Source organism: Carassius gibelio, chromosome B12 (genome assembly GCF_023724105.1).
Source record: "Carassius gibelio isolate Cgi1373 ecotype wild population from Czech Republic chromosome B12, carGib1.2-hapl.c, whole genome shotgun sequence".
In the NCBI taxonomy this organism is placed as follows: domain Eukaryota; kingdom Metazoa; phylum Chordata; class Actinopteri; order Cypriniformes; family Cyprinidae; genus Carassius; species Carassius gibelio.
In genome coordinates, this window is record NC_068407.1 from 15,720,492 (window position 1) to 15,742,061 (window position 21,570).

A 21,570-nucleotide genomic window follows, 5' to 3' on the forward strand; every position below is an offset into this window, starting at 1 on the left:
AATTCTGATTCTCAGAAAGGCTAAAGCAAAACTCAATTATCTGGAGCAGACATGAGTGTGTGTGTGTGTGTGTGTGTGTGTGTGCGTGAGTGCTTTCAGCTGGTCCAGTCAGAGATGTTTTACTTTAATATCATGTATTTTAATGCACGAAAAATGTCAGCCTTGCGCAACTCTGCAAAGTTGGACAGGATGCCTTTCTTTTTGGCCTTAAATGCACATTTGAGCACGTACACTGCACACATTCAACATTATCCTATTTCTTGTAAAGTATTCAGCTTTGCAGAGTTTGATTCAATTTAGTTAATGGAGGTCAGAGAACATCTTACTTTTTGTAGTAAAAAAAAAGGTCAAATTCTCGCCATTAACAAACCATTAACTATGACTTTTGTTTAAATAAACTCTTAATTTGCTGCTTATTAATAGTTAGTATGGTAAATGTTAAGTTTAGTAATGGGTAGGGTTAGGGATGTAGAATATGGTCATGCAGAATGTGTGCTTTTTAAGTACAAATAAACAGCTTGTATCAGCTTATACTAATAAATATCTTAATAATAGGCATTCTAATAAGCAACCAGAGTTAATAGTGAGAATTGGTACATATACAAAATTGTTACCTTATTTTCTAGTTTTAATATTCCATGAAACTGATAAATGTTGCTCTGACCGTAAATACAGTTTGGGGCCACTATGGGATATTTTGAGCTGAGGTACATTAAACTGATTAAAAATAACTGTGAATACATTTAAAATTATACAAAACATTTAGATTTCAAATAAATGTTGTCCTTCAAACTTTCTGCTTAAAGAATTCTATTGTGGTTTTCACACTTCATTAGACAGTACAACCATTTTCAACTAATAATGAAGGATTCTTGAGGGCCATATTAGCATATTAGAATGATTTCTGAAGGATCATGTAACATTGTCTTTCATTGTAATGATTGATGTAGTAAGCCATCTGTTTAGACTTCGAAAAGCTGCTATGGGATGTTGTGTTGAAAGCCAGGGGACGCATAATGAACTGTTAATGTGATCGGCAACATAGGCATTTCAGCATCAGTCCCATTCAACACTAGGGCTGCACAATTAATCGAATTTGTAATCGCAATTACAATTACAGATGACACAATTATGTAATCGTTTAAAGGCACAATTACACAAAAAAAAAAAGTTCACTTACATCATTCTGTGTGCATAAGATATGTTGTTGTTCTCTCTACTGATTATCTTAAGGGTTTTTTTCCCAATTGTTTGAATTTCTTTGTTTTAATATAACATAATACCATGCATATATTTACTTTGGTTTGGTTTCTCAGAAAAAATAAAAAAATAAAATAAGTATAATTATATATATATATATATATATATATATATATATATATATATATATATATATATATATATATATATATATATATATATATATATATATATATATATGATATTTGAGGCTTAAAAAAAAAGAAGTTTTTCAGGAAGAGTGTTTTCCGCTGGTTTATTTTGATATAACAATATGGCATGCAGTGGCTTCAAACAATGGCATAAAGCTATTAAAAAAATTATTCAATCTAAATTGTGCTAATCGTAATATATAATCGCAATTACAATTTCAAGGGAATAATCGACAATTATGATTTTTGTCATAATCGTGCAGCCCTATTCAACACCACACAATAAAACAGACAATGTAAAAATAAAGAAGTGGCCTAGATCAAATGTCCACGCGAGATGAAGCCTGAAGCCGCCTGAGATTTGACCTTAGATGAGAATTTCTAAAGACGCTGATAGAATGTGGACAGGTTAAATAAGATCAGATGCTTAAAATAAAAAGTAAATAATAAAAACTGTAAAAAGGTGTATTTTGAAAGATGGATGTGAGCCATACTTATTATGGCACAACAATGCACTGACATGTGAAGTGTGTGCAAAGGCATGCTATACATGAAAAGAATTTAAGAATAGATGCAAGTAAGAATTGTGCATGTGTAAAGAGGAGTGTGTACAAAGGTCCGTGGGTGCAGCGTGAAGGGGAGTGTGTATGTGTGTGACTGTCATGTGAATAAGAGGCAGTGCATTCCTTCACGCTGAGGCGTGTAATCTCTCTGGAAACCCCACCTCAGCACTGAGAGAAGCCGACTATCAAAGATCAAGTGTGTTTGATCCCGATCGACCCCCGTAAAAAGACCCTGAGCCGTCAGTCTGATGACTGAGACCATACGGACACATCAACACCCTCATCTCTCACTCTCATTTATGAATGGTTTATCGCGCAGGAATATGATACAAACATATTGCAATTTGCTGCTCAATTCATGTTATGATATATAAAAAAAAAAAACTTTAATCAATGTGCACAACTACATGCTGTAGTTAAGATATTAAGTATGTAAGTTATTTTTTAGCACTCACTATTCTAATTCTATTATTAAAAAAAATCTTTCTATTCTTTTTGTATTCTATTTTCTTTTCATTTATTATACAATTATATGTATGTGTATATATATATATATATATATATATATATATATATATATATATATATATATAAGACCTCTAACACTAGCTTGCTCTATTCTTTTTCTATTCTGTTTTCTTTCTATTTATTACATTATTTAAAAGCCTTTGCTCCATGTACAGTACAGTACAGTAGTTTAAGCTAACTCAGACTTGTTATAGCACTTATATATCATTGCTCTTTTTTTTGTTTTTTGATTGCTTCCATTGTCCTCGTTTGTAAGTCGGTTTGGATAAAAGCGTCTGCTAAATGACTAAATGTAAATGTAATATACATGCTGTTTTATGAGCCTGTTTCAACTGGGATATGCCAAGGAATATTTCATCAAAAGAACATTGGGAAAAAAAAGTGCACCTCATAATAAAAAAGTGCTCAAAATGTACTGACTCTTAGGCCATCCAAGCTGTAGATGTTTCTTTCTTCATCAAAATAGGTTTGGAGAAACATAGCATTACCTTACTTGCTCACCAATGGATCATGTGCAGTGAATGGGTGCTGTCAGAAGGAAAGTCGAGAAGTGAAAAATGTCATGCTTGTAAGAACCAAATCCTGAAGCTCTCACTTTAAAATCCACCAACATGTTTTTGTTTACAACCGTTTAATCGGTGCTTGATCTGTGCTTATTTTCTCCTGATTAAGACTAGATTACTTTCTCCACTAAAGTACTCATATTTACTCAGAAGCAATGGCTTGAAGTTAAAAACGTCTTGATGGCTTAACAAACACCTGCTTTTCACTTCACAAGATGTTAATTGATAGACTGGAGTCATGTGGATTATTTGTAGATTACTGAGCTGTGTTTATCAGCTGTTTGAACTATTATTATGACGGCACCCATTCACTGCAGAGGATCCTTTGGTGAGCAAGTGATTTAATGCTTAATTTCTTCAAATCTGTTGCAACGAAGATACAGACTTATTTACATCTTGGATGGGCTTACACAGGAAGCTCCAACAGTAAGTTTCCAGAAGCATTTTTAGCCATTAAGTAGCTAAAAAGACCTTCTTCAATCTCTCCTCCCTATATTGTGACTACTTACTTGCTGAATTGGAATTGGAAATGTCAACTTTGTTTATGAAATGCTGTTGCAAAACAAAAACTAACAAGGCAGATTAAGAAAATTTCAATTTATCATAACTCAAACACTATTTTAATAAGGTAAATGATGCATCTAATGGCACACTTGCTATTGCACAACACCATTTCTTATGTAATTTAGTGCTTGCAGAGAGTGTTTGCAGAGAGCTAGCCAAGAGTGAGGGTCTCCTGGTGGCTCAAAGTTCCCCAACATAAAGCATCTTATCCATACACCTCCAACAAAACTTGCACTTTTGACCTAACTGTAATGCTGTCTTTACCAAAGTGATGCTATGGAACTATTTGACCAAAACAGTACAACCAGTGTATGATTATGTGGACAACTGGAGGTCCACAGACTGCTGGGATCCCTTAAAAACGGCAGTTTATCTATATAAAGCTTATAGACATTTCTTATATAACATGAAAAAAATACTCATTTCACAAAATGTATTTCTAAAGGCGGCCATAGTTTCAGTAGATGAGTGTAAAAGCATCAGTAAACAAATACAAATGTCTTTGTTGGACAAAACAATAGCTGAAAGAATCCAGGATGAGGCAAAGCATGTAAAAGTTGTTAACTGCGAAACTAGGTCAACACTACTATGCATAATGTAGTCATGTATGTTAATGTTATTACAGAATTTTGCATTTTTGTACTGAGGATCCCTGAGCCACCTGAGAGTCTGATGTACGTGATCTTTTGGCTAAACATTTAGTATACTATTGTTTCTTACACTCTTTTGGTAAGATTTCAGTGTTTACGTCCCTGTTTCTATGTCAAAGGTCATGGATGCGTGACCCGGTACACCCCGGGTCACCATCCACAACGGCTCAGAGATACAGCAGATGGACTCTTTTAAAACTGGTTCAAGCAAAACTCCTGCACTTACTTTTCTCTCTTCATCACATTTATCTCTCACATATGACCCATAAAACACTATTTCACCATTAAGCACAGCACAATCCCACATCCGCAAGTTTCCCATTAACCTTATTCTGAATTTCATTCATTTTCTCTGTTCCATTAATGCTCAGCATGTTAACGAGCTGTCATAAAAGCACGGCTCTCAAGAGCCAAGATCTGAATGATTTAATGTTTTCAGAGCCATGTGCTTTATATGACTTGCTAGATATTGCTATCTTTACAGACTGGTTGTTAAAATATTCCAGACTGATAATGGAAAGAAATAAACAGGCATGTTAAATCCAAAGTAAAGATCTGCATGCTGCTAATATGCAGACAAGAGCATCTCTCTCTCTCTCTCTCCCTTTCTGTGTGTGTGTGTGTGTGTAAGTGGGTCAACCAGCTGGATTTAAATATCAGTATAAGAATGACTGAAACAAATGGAATTAAATCAGACAACTTAGAATGCAGTTTAGTTTAAGAGACTCTACAAACATAAAGTGTTTTGCTGAATGAAAACGCACGTACAGTGGTTGGATCCGCTCCAGTGCTGATGTCTGATGGATGAGCTGAAGGGATGGGGCATCTTGTCCGGGATCAGACATCCTCTGCTCTGATTATAGTAATCCATCATGAGGAAAGGGTTCACATCCACACTCTCGTACATGATCAGGTCGGACTCGATTCCTCAAGACAACAGCTGATCCACGACTGTCCACTTCACATAGAGCGTTAACAGAGAGATGGAGCCATCCCAGATATTCCCAGAGGAGATCAGGAACTACAGAAGCGAGTAAAACTCAAGCTGAAGCGCTCGTGCATGGTCAGAGATCAGTCAAATCAATGTCCGCTGAAAGACTTCTTGCAAAAAAAAATAGCCTATTCTCATACAGGCTCAACAATGTCTCAAACGCGCAATTTTCTAAAGAGCATATGTAGCTTATATGTTTTAAACCATATATACTGCATTTACTTCTTGATCGGTTAATACAATAATAAAATACAGAACGAACGAGGCATCAGTAAATCCATCAAATGTCCAGTGTTGAGCGGTGAGTTTGGTCCAATATTATTTGCGAAGCTCCGATTTAGTGATGTGATTATTTTCGTGTTATCATAAAACTCGTGCAGCGATTTTAAACAGGATCCTTTCTGAATGTTTAATGTCCTCCCGGTTATAAACAGCACACAAACGAGCGTTTAAAGAGCTGGTGTGCGCGTGTGTTATTAATCCGCGCGGTTACCTTGTGTTCACGCGCTCGGAGCTGCTGAGAATGTGAGAGGATCTTGACCCGAGTGAGCAGCAAACTGTGTGTCCCGCCCATTAATGATGACGAGGCAAGTGACTGCGTTCTAGCCACGCCTACATTGAAATATCTGCCCTTTAATCTCTGCCCGCCTTAACTTCTGTCTCCAAAGCCCCGCCCACATTGCCTCTCAAAAACTTTTACTAAGTTAAACTAATAATTACAGATGACATGTAAGTTTTTTTTAGCTGTAAAAAAATATATAAAATAAATAAATAAATTATAATAATAATCATATTTTTCAACTGTCTATTATTTCAATACGGCTTTTAACTCCCCAGCTATTCATTCATTTATTCATTTCCATTATCTGACAGGAGCTTTTTTAGGTGTTCTTACCAAACCATTCAATAGCCAGTATGTGCAAATTTAGATTCAGAAAGTTCTTCAAAGTTTAATTTCATCATAAAAATCTACCTAAATTAATAATTAAAATGAATAAGCTAATAAATTAATAAACAAATATATATATATATATATATAAGCAAACAAACAAACAAAACTTTATACTAAAATACATTTGGTAAACAAAGTCCATGATCCAATATTTATTCCAGGACATCTAATGAAAGTATACAATTTAGATTATTTTGTAGTCGATGTACCGAACTACATGTGCCATATATTTCAGTATTTCAGTTTGTTTTATATCTGCAGGTAAATTGACCAAATAAAGAAATAAGTTAATGAATTAAAATTAAATAAAAAACACATTTGTGACCCCGGACCACAAAACCAGTCGTAAGTAGCAAAAATATATTTATAGCAACATTCAAAAATATTGTATGGGTCTAAATTATAGATTTTTCTTTCATGCCATAAATCATTAGGATATTAAGTAAAGATAATGTTCCATGAAGATATTTTGTAAATTTCCTACCACATTAGAAATGCATGGCTAAGTACTTAATTTAGACAACTTTAAAGGTGATTTTTGCAATATTTTGATTCCAGATTTTAAAATAGTTGTATCTCGTCCAGATATTGACCCACCTTAACAAACCATACATTAATGGAAAGCTTATTTATTCATAATGTATACATCTCTGTTCGAAAAATGTTGTGGTCCATATATATATAGTATTGCATCGTTGTGTTAAATAATTCAGTCCTTTAATAATAGATTTGACATCAGTCAAGGTTACTGTTTAAATTACAAAATTTGCACAAGGGATCTCTAAGCCTCCAAACAGAATAGAAGCAGATCATGAATAATGCATTTTCACAACTCATTGTCAATATTTCACAATTTCTGAATTACATAATGCACATCCTCTAAGTTTTGTTTTTTTAAACCAACTTCAGAGTTCCTTATTCTCAACTAGTTTGGCCATTCTCTAGTTCTCACATGGCTCATTTGTCTCTCTCTCTCCATTGCCGTCTTACTAATTTGCCTAATGTTATGCGGCTGAACTTTCGCTGAACCCATGGAAGCAGTCAGCCTCACCTCTCCATGACCCACTCCATGACACCGATTCGCTTCCATGCCTTTCTCATCTGACATCACACAAAGGCGTTCCACCTTGTTCACCGGCCTTGCATAACCACACTCAGCAAGAATTGCGCTTTCCTCTGAATGATGCGCTGAAAGTATCCAGAGAAACAGCCTCAAATGAGTCACAAAACAACAGCCACATCTTGGAGGTGGCTCAGTAAACTTTTGTAAGTGCTTATATCACTCTTATATCACTCTGAATATCCAGTTTTATCTCACAAACTGATTCAAGAAAGTGTCCCCCAAAAGTGATTGGATCATAAATGTCATTGCATTAAATAACAAAATACAAAACCAAGTGGCATTCATTTTTAAATAAAGTTTTCATGGAAAATGATTCACAGAAAGGTTTTTAAGCCTGACATTATAAACCAACAGATGCATTGTTTGAAATGAAGGCAAGATTGTGCCACTTAGCGGATCATAGTCCCATCATTGCAGAGGCGTCCAATCCTGCTCCTGGAGGGCCACTGTCCTGCAGAGTTTTATTCCAACCATCTCCAACACAGTTTCCTACAAGTTTCTAGTGAATCTGAAGACCTTGATTAGCTGGTTTAGGCATGTTTAATTGAGAACAGAGCTAAACTATGCAGGACAGTAGCTCTCAAGGAACAGCCTCATGCATTATTGGAACACACTCAAAAGTTTATGTGATGATGAACTTGAACACTATGAACTTGAGGGAAACCGATCTACTAAAAATTACTGCAACACCAGCTGATTAAAAGTCACTGTGAAAACAAAAAACAAGTTTTGTTCTAAGAAAAGCTCTAGCATCATGTCCGCAGATGTCACCAGATTTAAAATGTATTTACCTAATGCAAGATAATACATAATATTATGTGATCACCATATGCCCACTGTATGTTCTGAATTCGGGTCAATACATAACAACTGTTGTGTACTCCTGAGTCAAGTGTCATGGTGATTCTAAGCAGAGGGTGAATATAAAACAGTGTTTTAATGCAGTACCTGCTGATAAGACAGCAAACTCAGCATTCCTCTACAGCACTTTCCCTCCTCCAGTCTTTCAGTACACTGAGACCTGGACCACTCTACAATCACAGCAGCTGAATGCTAGATTAGCTGTAAGCATGCATTTCATTTATGCCTTGCTTTATTCGCAAATCCAACTGGTTTAGTTGTTTGTCATTATGGATTTCCCATCATTAAACAGCAAAAGCAACTAGTCACTCACCCATACTTACAGTACGGTTTGGAAAATGGATGAATTAATACATAAATTTGATTTAATCAATTAATGCTTAATGTTGCAACCCACCCAGTGGATCTTACAGTATGTGAGGTAAGTGAGTGAGTTTCATACTTCATCAGAAAGAGGAAATCGGGCGTGAGTTTTTGTAACTCACTGGGAATGACGTGCAAGACTTTTTATTGTGTTGTGAGAAATATCTCAATACTGAGAAGCTTGTGCATGTGCATTTATCTTAAAAAACAAATTCTTCATTTAAACCTAATTTACACGTTGCAGATTACATAAGAGACATGCTCAAAGCCACCCACCCCCATTCCAGGCCAGCCAGCGTTTGTAAAGTTGGGTTTATGGGCCAAGCTAATGGAGGTAATTGTGAATAGTACCTTTGAGGGTGTTAAACTATTTTTATAACCCACCCTAAAATATATTATTTCCTGGAAGTTAAGAAAGGTGCCTTAAACCAGGACAAAGCGTTAAGCATTTTACAGGACACATAGGTTGTCACCAGCCACATGCAGCTTTTTCAAATGCATTAGGTTGCTCTTTTCAAGGTTGCTGTCACTACCCAAATTCATTCTCAGAAGGACTCTACCTGGACAAGAAAAAATAAATTAAAAATAGAATTAGAAATAAAAGCTTTCATTGATGTTGAACTGAGACTCCTGACAGACCACAAAATTATTATTTATTCTGAGTAATTTGGGTAACATGAATTGGGGGCTCGTCCGGGATCTTCGGGTTAATTTAAACTTTTAAAAAATCTGTCTAAATCTAGAATCTTAAAATTAAGAATTAATTAATTCATTTGGCATAAATATCTTGGTGGTTTTGGCGCAGTGGATAAGACACAAGCCTTTTGTGTGAAAGACCCGGGTTCGAATCCACTGTGAGACACCAATGTGTCCCTGAGACACTTAACCCCTAGTTGCTCCAGAGGTGTGCGACCTCTGACGTGTATATAGCAATTGTAAATTGCTTTGGATAAAAGTGTCAGATAAATGTAAATGTAAAAACTCAGCTCTGTAGAGCTATCAACCTTTTCTATTCTAAAGTGATGGAATGTGAACAAGTGAACTTCAAGACTATTTCATGAATTTATGGTAATATAACTGCGTTACATAGGTTTGCTCAGCAAAACAGTCATAGAATTAATGTTTTGTTTAAATGCAGTAATAATAACCATTTCTGAGGCATTTTGTACTGTTTGAACTACAAATTGGAGTTATTGCAATATCATTTGGGTCTGATTTCCTCCAACGCCCGTCGCTTCTAAGCGCCACACAGTTTGTGTTGTTCTAATACCAATAAATCCCTCTTCAAACCAAACACAGCTTTTCATCTTTTAGTGCAATGCCAGAAGGAGGAAAGACTGAGGAAACTCTAGCTGTGAACTATGTCCGTAGGGATGAGCTCTGAGCTAGTCTGCTCTTGGATCATTGAGCTTGTGCATTAGATTTTAAGACATGGTTTAACTAGGCAGGATGACATCAAGAATCTGGGATTGGTGATGTGGGAACCCTTTTTACCACATAAAGAACTGTGAGAAGAAAGTGAAATAACTAACTGTTATTGTAACTAATAACTACTAATATTCAAACGAGGACTAGAGTTACTGAGGTCCTGGATATATTTATATGTAAGTAAATTAAACTAACATATATAGCAACTAAAATAAACTAAACCAAAATAAACTTCAAAATGGGAAGGAAAAAAATCTTTAAAAAAAAGAAAAAGCTTCTATAATTTGTTGCATTTTTGTTTTTGATTACAGTAGTATATCTTACATGCATTTCGTTCCTCTGAGCCAAAAAGGTACGGTTGTTGTACTTACGCTTACACACCCCCATGCCCGAATTGACATTCAACCAATAAACCAATTGAACTACCATTCACGATGCTTCTTTGGAAATGTGATCATGCGTGTATGAAAACAAACACACACAAAAAACACATTTGCATGAGAGAACACTCTGAAAAAGCACAGAAAAACACACAACTTTGACATAAAACAAACCAAAAAAAGGATGAAACAGAGGTACCCATGGGATAAAGCACTGGAATTTCTGTCTTTTCGTCACTTGGCGATGTCCCGGTAAAATCAATTCTGACACAGAGTATAGCCTGGGGATCGATCCATTTATATTATGTATATCATGTAAACAATAATTATATAGTACATAAAGATAATTTTCAAAAATGTTTTCTGTTGCACTGTATTTTTCTCACTCATTTTGTGTGTAGGTAGTATTTTTGTTGCAGAAGACAATTTCTGCAATTGTTTTCACTAAATAGCTGAATAGAATTCACTAAATAGAATAGGCCTTAAAAACAAAGAAAGATGTAGGCATATCAGGTGCCCCCAAAATGTTTTTTTTTTTACAGTCTTTAAGGGTTAAAAAGTGGAAAATGGCACATCCAAATACCTCCCTCTCACACGGGAAAGTGAGATTGTTAGTAGTGCTGGAGTGGGTCATCAGAACATCACTAAGTATATCAAAGCTGTAACAGGCAGTTTAACAGGGTGGTGTGTTTCATAAATCTACACAAACAACAGACCTCCACATGGCCTCACATTGCACTTTTATTCTCTCTGACCCATCATTCCTCAAACACAGAGAGGCAAGGCCCCTTTAATGTGCCCTATAGAGCACACTCAGGCATTTATGGCACACGCTGCAGCTCTGGCAAGAGGTCTTTATGGCAAACGGCTGATGTACGGCAGCCATTACATGCTGTAATGACCAATATACACCTTTAGCTAAACAGACTTTACTTGAAAAGGCATATGTCACAAATGTAGCCCCCTTACACTTGGTATTAAAGGGATAGTCCATCTAAAAATAATAATAAAATATATTATTTACTCAACACCACTGTCATTCCAAAACTGCTTCCAAAACACACACACACACACACACACACACACGTTTGTTTTTGTGAAAAGTGGGGACATCCCATAGGCGTAATGGTTTTTATAATGTAGAAACTGTATATTATATCACACTACACCAACCCTAAACCTAACCCTAACCCTCACAGGAGACTTTGTGCATTTTTACTTTCTCAAAAAAAATCATTCTGTATGATTTATAAGCATTTTGAAAAATGGGGACATGGGTTATGTCCTCATAAGTCACCCTCTCCTTGTAATACCTGTGTCATACCTATGTCATTATACAAAGTTGTGTCCTGATATGTCACAGAAACATGCCCACACAGACGTTGGGTTTCCATGTTTTATAGGGATATTGTATAAACGTAATGGTTTCCATACTGTACAAACTGTTTTTTTTATTCCCTTACCCTACCCCTAAACCTTATTGAAGGTGTTCTGAGAAATTCTATCTGTATCTGTGATGGATGTAGATGCTGTAAACAACAACAATAAACTGTACTAGCATAAATCTGTGAATGTAAACACACACTATTTGGAATCGAACCTTGCTGCCTCCACACATCACCTTTTCTTATTGTGTTACGTGGTCCTATAGCCCTAGATTAACCGGGAACATAACAATAGGTTTTCTAAAAGATGTTTAAGATATGACTTTTAAGAGAACATCTTATATTTCAGAAAATATAATTGGATAGAATTGGAATAACTTATTTTAACTAAGTTGGTAGGGTCTGAATGTGAATGTTATGGTTGGATCTTAATTGTTTTTTTTGTTTTGTTTTGTTTTTTTCTAAAAATTTTACATTTTCATACAATTCCCACTGCAGAAATTGTGCGCAAATGCCACCTCATAAAATAGTTTCATTTTCTCCTGAGATCAGGTTGAATGCCATCATTACGGACTGTAATTTTGTAAAGAAAGCTATCAGAAGGTCTAGATTAGAGGTCAACCCTTATCCTCCAAATCTATTGTCCTGCAGAGTTTAATAAAACACACCTGATCCAGCTAATCAAGGCCTTCAGGATTGCTTGAAAATCACGGAAATGTGTGTTGAAGCAGGTTGGAAATAAACAAGGACGGTGGGTCTCCATGAGCAAGGTTTAAAACTATAATGAAGGTGCATCAGAGCAGAAATGTAGCTTTAGTTGCAAAATAAATAGTTAGTTTAGTATGAATGGGGATATTCTGAAAAAAATGTAATGTACAACAGTCACAGACATTCCTATCCAGAACGGGATTAGATTTCTTAGAGGACGCCCAATTTAGCTGAAAAACAAGTCTTTTTCTTTTTTTCAAGACTGTGTGAGAGACACAGACTTGTTCAATTCAGACGGGATTAAGATCACAAAGAACGTCTGGGAAACATGAATCTGACCTCTTGGAAAACCAGTTCTGTCCAAATAGGGCTATAGTCGGTGAGAGAGAAAAAGAGCTCTGGGTTTACTTCAGTCCTGTTCCACACTGATCCTGTTAATGTGGCGGATTCACAAGACGCTAAGGTTTCTGAAGCTCTAACACGCTCACTCTGTCCATTCATCCATCTACCCATTGCAAAGTGGCTGTAAAAGCCCATCCTCGTGATGCTGAACTGGGGTAAGCCAACACTGTCAAGAGCAGTGAAAACGAAACACTCTCGGCTTGAGTGCTGCTGGAGAGGATTAGACCATTGGGAGAATTGGATGGGGGGAGGGGGGAGCTTTAAATGGATTTCCTGTGTGTGCTAGTGCCCTCTGTGTTATGACATGGCCACCCCCGACACCCCCGATATGACATGCACTTGAGACTCGCCCCGGGTGATGGAAACACATCTGATACACAGCGCACTAGTGTAACAGTAAGTGTGACAGAAGCCACCACAGAGCTGGTGTCCAATCTACATCCTTTCCACAAATCTCCACAGCAGAAAAAGCAGTTTTGGGTCACAAAAATAGGTTCAGACCAGTAAAATCTGCTAGTTACGAACCAGTAAACAGTACAGTCTGTCGCCAAGTACAGTTTTCAAAACAGGAACGATCAATCTGGAAAGACTGATGCAAAACTAGATTGATCCCATTCTCATCAATGAAGTTGCTGTTTTTGTATGCGTCACATTATGCAAAGACTTAAGATACTTACAATAAAATAGTTATTTTTATATTCATATAAATTGTATTTGTTTTACATCATGAATTTTAAGTACTAACTCGATGATATGCCATTTCTACACAATCTGCCACAAGCCTTCTGGCAACTAATTTATTGAATTAATTTATAGTTTTTATAGTTTTTTACATCCATCCATTTTCCATATCGCTTATCCTTGCAGGGCTGTAGGACTTTTCAAAGTCCTTGTCGTATAATTCTAAAAATGCTCACCTTTACATGTCTATTTGCTTATAATGTTTATTATGAAGTGACATTAAATTGTTATTCATATTTCAAAATGAACAGTTACTGTACCTAAGCATCTCAGATTTCCATTAATGTCTATGCGATTTTTTTTAAATAGAAAAATTAAAATGTAAGTATCGACGAATGTGTATTTGTATTTTTAATAAAATGATTTTTCCAATCTTGTAAATGTCATTGTTCAGCAGGAAAGTATGTAGGTAGACACTGACCTGTTAATTATTATTACAATTATTTACAGTTCTCATTCCTGAGAGCATTTGATTGGACAAAATGAAGAGAAACAATAGATTTTCTAAATGTTTATCCACTAAAAGATAACTCAACTTTTAGGAGTGCACTAGCATATAGATGTTAGTCTAAATTCTAACAGTCATGAGCTAAAAGCCACTCCATTGTAATGTCATCAGTAGACATTTTTTTCCCTCCCAAATTACTATTAAATCTTAACTAGAAACTGCAAGTGCAAATGATGGGACACTAACATTAGACTGGAAATGACCTGCACACTTAGCAGTGACAAACCACTTAAATGCAGTTGACATTAAGCTGATATTCACAGTAGCACTGATGACTCTGTCTTGTGTGTGTGTGTGTGTGTGTGTGTGTGTGTGTGATCTGGATAAGTGTGAGCTATAGAAATGAGCCTGTCCTGTCAGAATCAGTTGAGATGCTAATAGCACATCAGAAATCCAGCAAACAAAGCCTCATCCCTGCCCCATGACAAATACCCCAGAGCCCAGGGGGTGTTTGTGGGGGACGGGCTGGGGGTAATGAAATGGATAAATTCCAAACCTCTTCATTAAAGAGAAAAGAAGAAGATCAGCATATCAATAAGAAGAAAGAAGAGGAGGAGCATGTGAGTGTGTGTGTGTGTTTGGGTTAGATAGTGAGAATGTGTGAAGTGTGGTCTTCTAGCTGCAGAGCGAACTCATCCTAGACCACCGAAGTAATGCATATAGACTCACTACGTCTTCTTCTGTTTTAGTGTCTAGTAAATTAATTTAGTAGACTAATTTAACATGACTCGCATTCATGACGCGCACTTAACTGCAGGACACTTGAGATAACGGCCCCCCTGAAGCACATCGGGCATCATGTTGGGGGTCACCATGGCCCTTGATTAGCATTTAAATGTCTTTGATAAGAGCTGAAAGGACACAGGCCGCTATATCAGCAGATTTGAGCCGATCCAAACACACTCTAGAATTCATTAGCTCATCCCACTGACGGTGAAGCTGATCATTAGAGCAAATAAAGCCATCACACACAGAGTGAACCCCGGCCGATCCCAGCCACTGATAGAACAGAGAGAATGAGAGATACAGGTAAAGATAGAGAGGGAGCATATTTAAATGAAACAGAGAAGGACGTCTTGATGAAACCAGGTTGTTGGGTGGGGGAAGGTAACATGCATTTCCCCATACAGCAAATTAAAAAAATAAAAAAACCTAACCAGTGAGATCTTTTTTATTTGTTTTAAATTAAGAATTGAATATATATTTAGTCTACTATTATTTTTTTTATTTAATATCATGTATTACCTTCAAATGCAAACAAAAAAAGAAAAAACGGAAAAAAAATTGGGACCCACTTTATATTAAGTGGCCTTAACTACTATGTACTTACATTTTAATTAATCATTTAGTACAATGAACTTATTGTGTACATACATGTTTTTACATTGTACTTATATTTTTAAAAAAAACTACATGTAATTTCATCTGTATTTAATTTCTGTAATTACATTTATAATTAAACTGTTGACCCATACTTTACACCTTAACCCACCCTTAAACTTACCCGTACCTCCAACCCTCTCCCTAACCTTACCCCCATCCCACCTCAATAGCAGCAAAAGTGTTTTACAATACAATATGAACACAATAAGTACATTGTACTTATTTTTTTATGTAAGTACATAGTAGTTAAGGCCACCTAATATAAAGTGGGACCAAAAATGGTAATAATAATTCAGTAGGCAATAGTCAACTAGAGATCCCAAACTAGATTTACAATGATTTTTAATGAGATATCATACATGTTACATAAATACAATGCCATTTTTGGATGGGATATATTTGGCTGTATGAGTCTTAAGTGGCTAAAACATTCTGTAAATTCTCATGAAATTCAAAATTGATTCATCTCGACCCTTGGCTAATTGGATCTTGACCCTTTGTATTTTTGTTTGCTTGGTCATCCTCATTATAATTGAATCTCAAAATAGTGAATAAATGTTTAAATACAATGCATGGGAGAATGGGGACACTGTCTCACAAAGGGAATCATAATGTCTATATCTCAGCATCTATAAGATTTTGAGTCAAAAGTTCAATTAAACAGATGTTGGTTTGAAGCATTTAATTCAAAATTGTCTGAAATTAGCATCATGTTTGAATTTGTAGTAGCTGTTAGCTAACAAATTAACATAACGACGCCATATTGGGATACATTAAGACAAGAGTCTTTAAATTGAATGCAAGCAAGGCTCACTGGGAAAACGTGCCTGTGGTATAATTACTGCAAAATAATATTACATGGCATCTTGCACGTTTTGCAACAACAAGTAAAACCGTCCAGTAAGTGCTGCTTTAAGTGTATTCAGTTTTTTCTGAAACAGATGAAAGTGTATCTGGCAACATTTCATTACGTTGATTGCTGTAAACATAGCAGCAGTTCGGAACTGTTTTAATGCATCACATTGTAAGCGAGTTAAAACAAGTTTACTATGTCAGGAAAAAAATACATATGAAGGTTTAAGTTCTGAAGGTTATGAGATTTAAACATCAAAATGTATTAGTTTACAAGTCATGCATTATGGCAGAAGGAACTCTGCAAGAATAAGTAAGAAGCATCATTATTGTTAACTAATCTTTCATGTAATCATTTGTGTTTTACTGCCACTAGTGTTTATTTCAGCTGGAAACTGCAGTACATTTTCTTTTGGAGTTTTGCTAAAATATAATAGTGTTAAAAGTATAACTGATTTTTGTACTAATGATCAAAGACAGCTGTTCTAGTTTCACATGTGTTGAATCACTCTGTACTCTGGTTCTTCTCATAAGTTTAACACAAATCAAAAATACAAACAGTTTTTTGTCCAAATGATTGGTAATACAGATGAGCTAGTTTCACATATCACACCACGCTCACTTTCTTTTTCAGTTTAACTCTAATCAATATTTAATGTTCATTTAGTTATTTGGTGCTTAATCATGTAGTACGCAGGATAATATAAAGTCACCAGTTACATTGCCCAGCTTTCTGAGCATCAACCCTTTCATAATATATCAGTAAACTTTAGTGCTTTCAACGCTCTGTAACAAATTTATTCATATTAAAAGCCAGTCTGCAGAAGTCTGCAGAATTTCTCTACAGCCAGCAAAGGAGGGCAGGTCCCTTTAACCAACACACACACACACACACACACACACACACACACACACACACACACACACACACACACACACCTTTCAATGTACATTCCCCTGGGCGTGACTATTGTGTCTCTCTCAATGCAACACTGTGATGATATTTGAGAGTTTTAGGAGTTACATTAGTGCAACGCAACGTGCAAGAGTTGCAGCATAAGCACATATTCAGTCAGGCCTCACAAAGGTTTAGACAAAAATCCTTTCACAATGCGCACACACACACACACACACACACACTGCTGACCTCTCACCATTAGATGTGTGACACAAAAGCATATCATTTATCTACTCATCCTCACGCAACCTCCGCTCTGCGTTCTCACACACACACATGCTCTGACAACATGATGAACACACTCTTTTTATAGTTTTCACCATGTTGTGTGATGTCTAGTATGTGAGTGTTTGAATGAACATCTAAGATAGAAAGAACGATTCTGAAACATAAGCTCCTGTCAAACTACCATGAACTCACACTTCTCTTGTTCTAGTGAATGACCACTTTAGGATCAGCACAGGATTAAGTTTGGAAGCAACAGTCTGTGATAACTTTAGACTTGAAATGCACTTGAAATGCGCTAGCCTATGGGGTATGTTGATTGCTACCTGGTCTCATGGGTTGATTGGATGGTTTAATAGCAGAAATGTGATGTTTTAAGTAAAGCACTTATATACATTTTCCATTAAAAACTATGGTATTCTCTAATTATTTCTTTGAAATGGGTGTAAGTTTCTTGGTGGACACAATTGTGGATATGTTTGCAGTTTATTGGCTTTACATGGTGATGATATGAAATCAATGATTCTATCACTCTAGACTTATAATATTAGACTCATAATATTTACTCACAGGAAAACATGCCTGTTTTGACATTTCTGTGAAATGATATAACATTGTTTCTTCCACATTATATTACACACTAAACTGGTTTTATCCAAAACAGATAAACATGAATCTGACGTCATTTTATTACGTTGGTCGTTTAGTATGTATCGCGGAAGTTTGGAAATGAAATGTCCGGTGAGTGGCACTAGAATGCTACAGTTTTTTATTACCCCTAGTGTTCACTTCAGCTGGAAGCTGCTGTTTAAAAAGAGTAATTTTTTTCCAAATATGTTGCAATGTTTTATGTGTGTTATTGGACACACAGACTGTAGAAAGGTCATGTGACATGGTTACACAAAATCTAAAGTTCTTTAAAATCTAAAAAGAAAATAATGCTCACACAGACACACACACACACACACACACACACACACACACACACGCACACGTTTGTTTTTGTGAAAAGTGGGGACATCCCATAGGCGTAATGGTTTTTATACTGTACAAACTGTATATTCTATGTCCCTACAACAACCCTACACCTAACCCTAACCCTCACAGGAAACTTTGTGCATTTTTACTCTCTCTCTCTCAAAAAAAAAAAAAAAAAACCTCATTCTGTATGATTTATAAGCTTTTTGAAAAATGGGGACATGGGTTATGTCCTCATAAGTCACCCTCTCCTTGTAATACCTGTATCATACCCATGTCACTTTACAGAGTTGTGTCCTGATATGTCACAAAAACACGCGCACACACACACTGGACTGACCACCAGTATCAGTAGTGAGATCATTCCAGCACTTACAATATAGCAGCTGACTGTGAGTGTATATTTTCAAAAATTAAATCAGAATGAGAGCTCTCTCTCTCTCTCTGTGTGTGTGTGTGTGTGTGTGTGTGTGTGTGTGTGTGTGTGGTACTCCCAATATCTTCTGGAAAAACCGCCACTCTAAATCAAACTAGCACAATAATTACATGTTAATCACTTTTTTAACCCGCCTCCTGTTTTCCATTCCCTTGTTCCCTTCTCCTCCTCTGTCATCCATAATTCCTCCCATTTGGCTGGAAAGAGAAAGATGGCAGGAGTGAGAGAGAGATAGTCTGGACAGCTCCATTGGATAAATTATTTCCCAGAGTGTGATCTAAGGGTAGCTGGAAAACTCTAGACCACTAAATTTGTGTATATTTATGACTGTAAGCTACTTTGATCATTTACTCATTTTTGATATATTTCAACATACTGTATATACTGTAAGAAAAATTAATTGTTGAAAAACCAATGCCTTTTCAGTTTTAGATCCTTCGCTCCTAAAACAAAACACAGAGGCAATTCAGAAAGACAAAACACATATACCGGTATCTGACTGCTCTAGTAATTGTAATTATTAAACCACATAATTTCGATTTTGTACACTTTGTATACTGTCAAGTAAAAATTATAAAGCTTGTATATCTATATGTGCGTTTTTGGAAATATGTTTATTAGTGGAATAGTTGATGCAGGAGGGTGTAGAATGTGTGCATCGTCATAAACTAAGGGACGCAATTAATAAAACATAAAAAAAAAAAACATAATTTGGCCTTAAAGAATATAACACACACACACACACACACACACACACACACACACACACACACACACACACACACACACACACACACACACACTCAGATAGAGAGAGAGATACTAATAGTCAAATCACTAAAAATAAAGATGTTTCCTGTATTAATAGCACTATATCATTGTGACTTTTGAATATACTATATATCTCAATCATTCAATATTAATAGTTTATATTAAGTTGGCAATTTTCCTTTGACTAATATTGTATCAAACTAATGACTGTATGTATACTCCTGTGATTTAAATGTAGCCATGTTTTCCCTGCTGTTAGCGAACCAGACCAAACTTATTACACAATAGTTGAGAACTACTGACTACAGAAAACTTTATTTTAAGACATTATTTAGTATGTTAACTACACAGTTTTGAGATTTCCCCACAATTTAAGACCGGGTGATTTCACAGTCAGGGTTACAAAAAAAAAAAAAAGAAAAGACCCACACATGCACTCAGTGAGGGAAAAACTCAATAAAAGGACATTCTCAATATCACAGATACACATATACAGACAAACGGTCTCTGTGAGAGCCATCACATGCTGCTTCCTTTGTCTAATTTATCTACTGACAGAATTCCCTCTCTCCTCTTCTGTCTTCCCCCATAGTCCCCAATCCCCTCTTTATCCACACAAACTCCTCTTCATTTTTTTGTTATCTGCCGTTGAAGTTTCTTTCAGCAACTTAAGTTTATCCATTGAAAAGGTTTATTATAGGTTACACTGTTATAATTTTATTTCTTCTGCTGAGGTCCACTTATAATGTTAGTCAAGGTTTCTTGCACCAAAAATTTTATTTAGTTCATGAGTATTTTGATTCCTGTTCCTTAGAAGTATACAGTCTATTTTACTACCGTGCCTTTAAAATGTCAAGAATGAGTGCTTGGATTGCCTTGAATTTGGCCAAAATAAAGGTATCTTTTGTTGGGAGCCCCTCATGATGCTTTAATATTCTTCCCCATGATGTTGTAGAACAGAGACCTACACATCTAGACCTGTTAGTAATTTAACTTGTTCCTGCTAAAGCTGGAAGGAATAATATCTGTTTGATTTGTGGTTTCATTTCTCAATCTAATAAATCAGAGGCTTACGGAAAATAAATTCTCCTTTCTAACAGTGCCCACAGCGTTTGAAGTCCCATAAGACACAGAGGAAGCTGAACTAGTGCTCTAGAGTGTGTGTGTGTGTGTGTGTGGGGGGGGGGTGTATATGCGTATACATACTGTATGTAATATACTGTATGATAAGTAATTTTACTGATTTTCCGGGCAGCTACAGGCTTAGTAAAATTCCTTATTAATTTCTTATTAAATGCACACAAATAATAAACAGCTATGTGTCAGTGTTACTTCAGACTTTTTAGTGTATATATATATCACTTTTGTGAAAAGATCATTTTCGATTTTTAAGACATAAGTGTTCATTGAATCGATTGTAAAATCGATTTTCCATATCTAAAAAAAAGACATTTCCTTTTTCAACATCAAATAACGGACGAACGTAAAGAGCGCTGGAAACGCACAAGTCAGCAATATTGCGAGACCTCCAGACGCACGTAAACGCGTCTTTACACTGACTTAACATTGAAATCATTAAGCCAGATGCTCAATTCGCGTTTAATGTGAGCGCAGCATAAGAGATCGCTTTCGACGTCACTGGGACTTACAGGCGCTTAAAATTGCTGGTATTTTCTGTCTAGCTTTCGCAACGCATACTGCACTTTCGGAATTCTTTTTTTTTTCTTTTTCTGCTTGTTTGTGAGTTTTGTTACATCTATATTTTTTATTGTTTAATTCTTTTAAAATTAATAGTGTACATATTTGGTTAAAATCGATTCCCTATTTAAATTTTCGAAACTTTTTTTGGTTGGTCCGATCTATTGT

At 35.9% G+C, this 21,570-nt stretch overlaps 1 protein-coding gene across 2 annotated transcripts in view; it reads right to left on the minus strand.

Moving 5' to 3' along the window:
- LOC127968896 (retinoic acid receptor alpha-A) overlaps window positions 1-21,570 on the minus strand; it is a 141,522-nt gene that overhangs the window by 25,545 nt on the left and 94,407 nt on the right. Inside the window, exon 1 of one of the 2 annotated variants that reach the window (XM_052570299.1) lies at window positions 5,028-5,794. The exons of the other annotated variant lie outside the window; for it this stretch is intronic. Coding sequence (XP_052426259.1) covers window positions 5,028-5,166 — 139 coding nt within the window. The 5' untranslated portion in view covers window positions 5,167-5,794. Of the gene's footprint in view, window positions 1-5,027; window positions 5,795-21,570 lie in introns of those variants that run through there. 2 annotated transcript variants of the gene reach the window in all.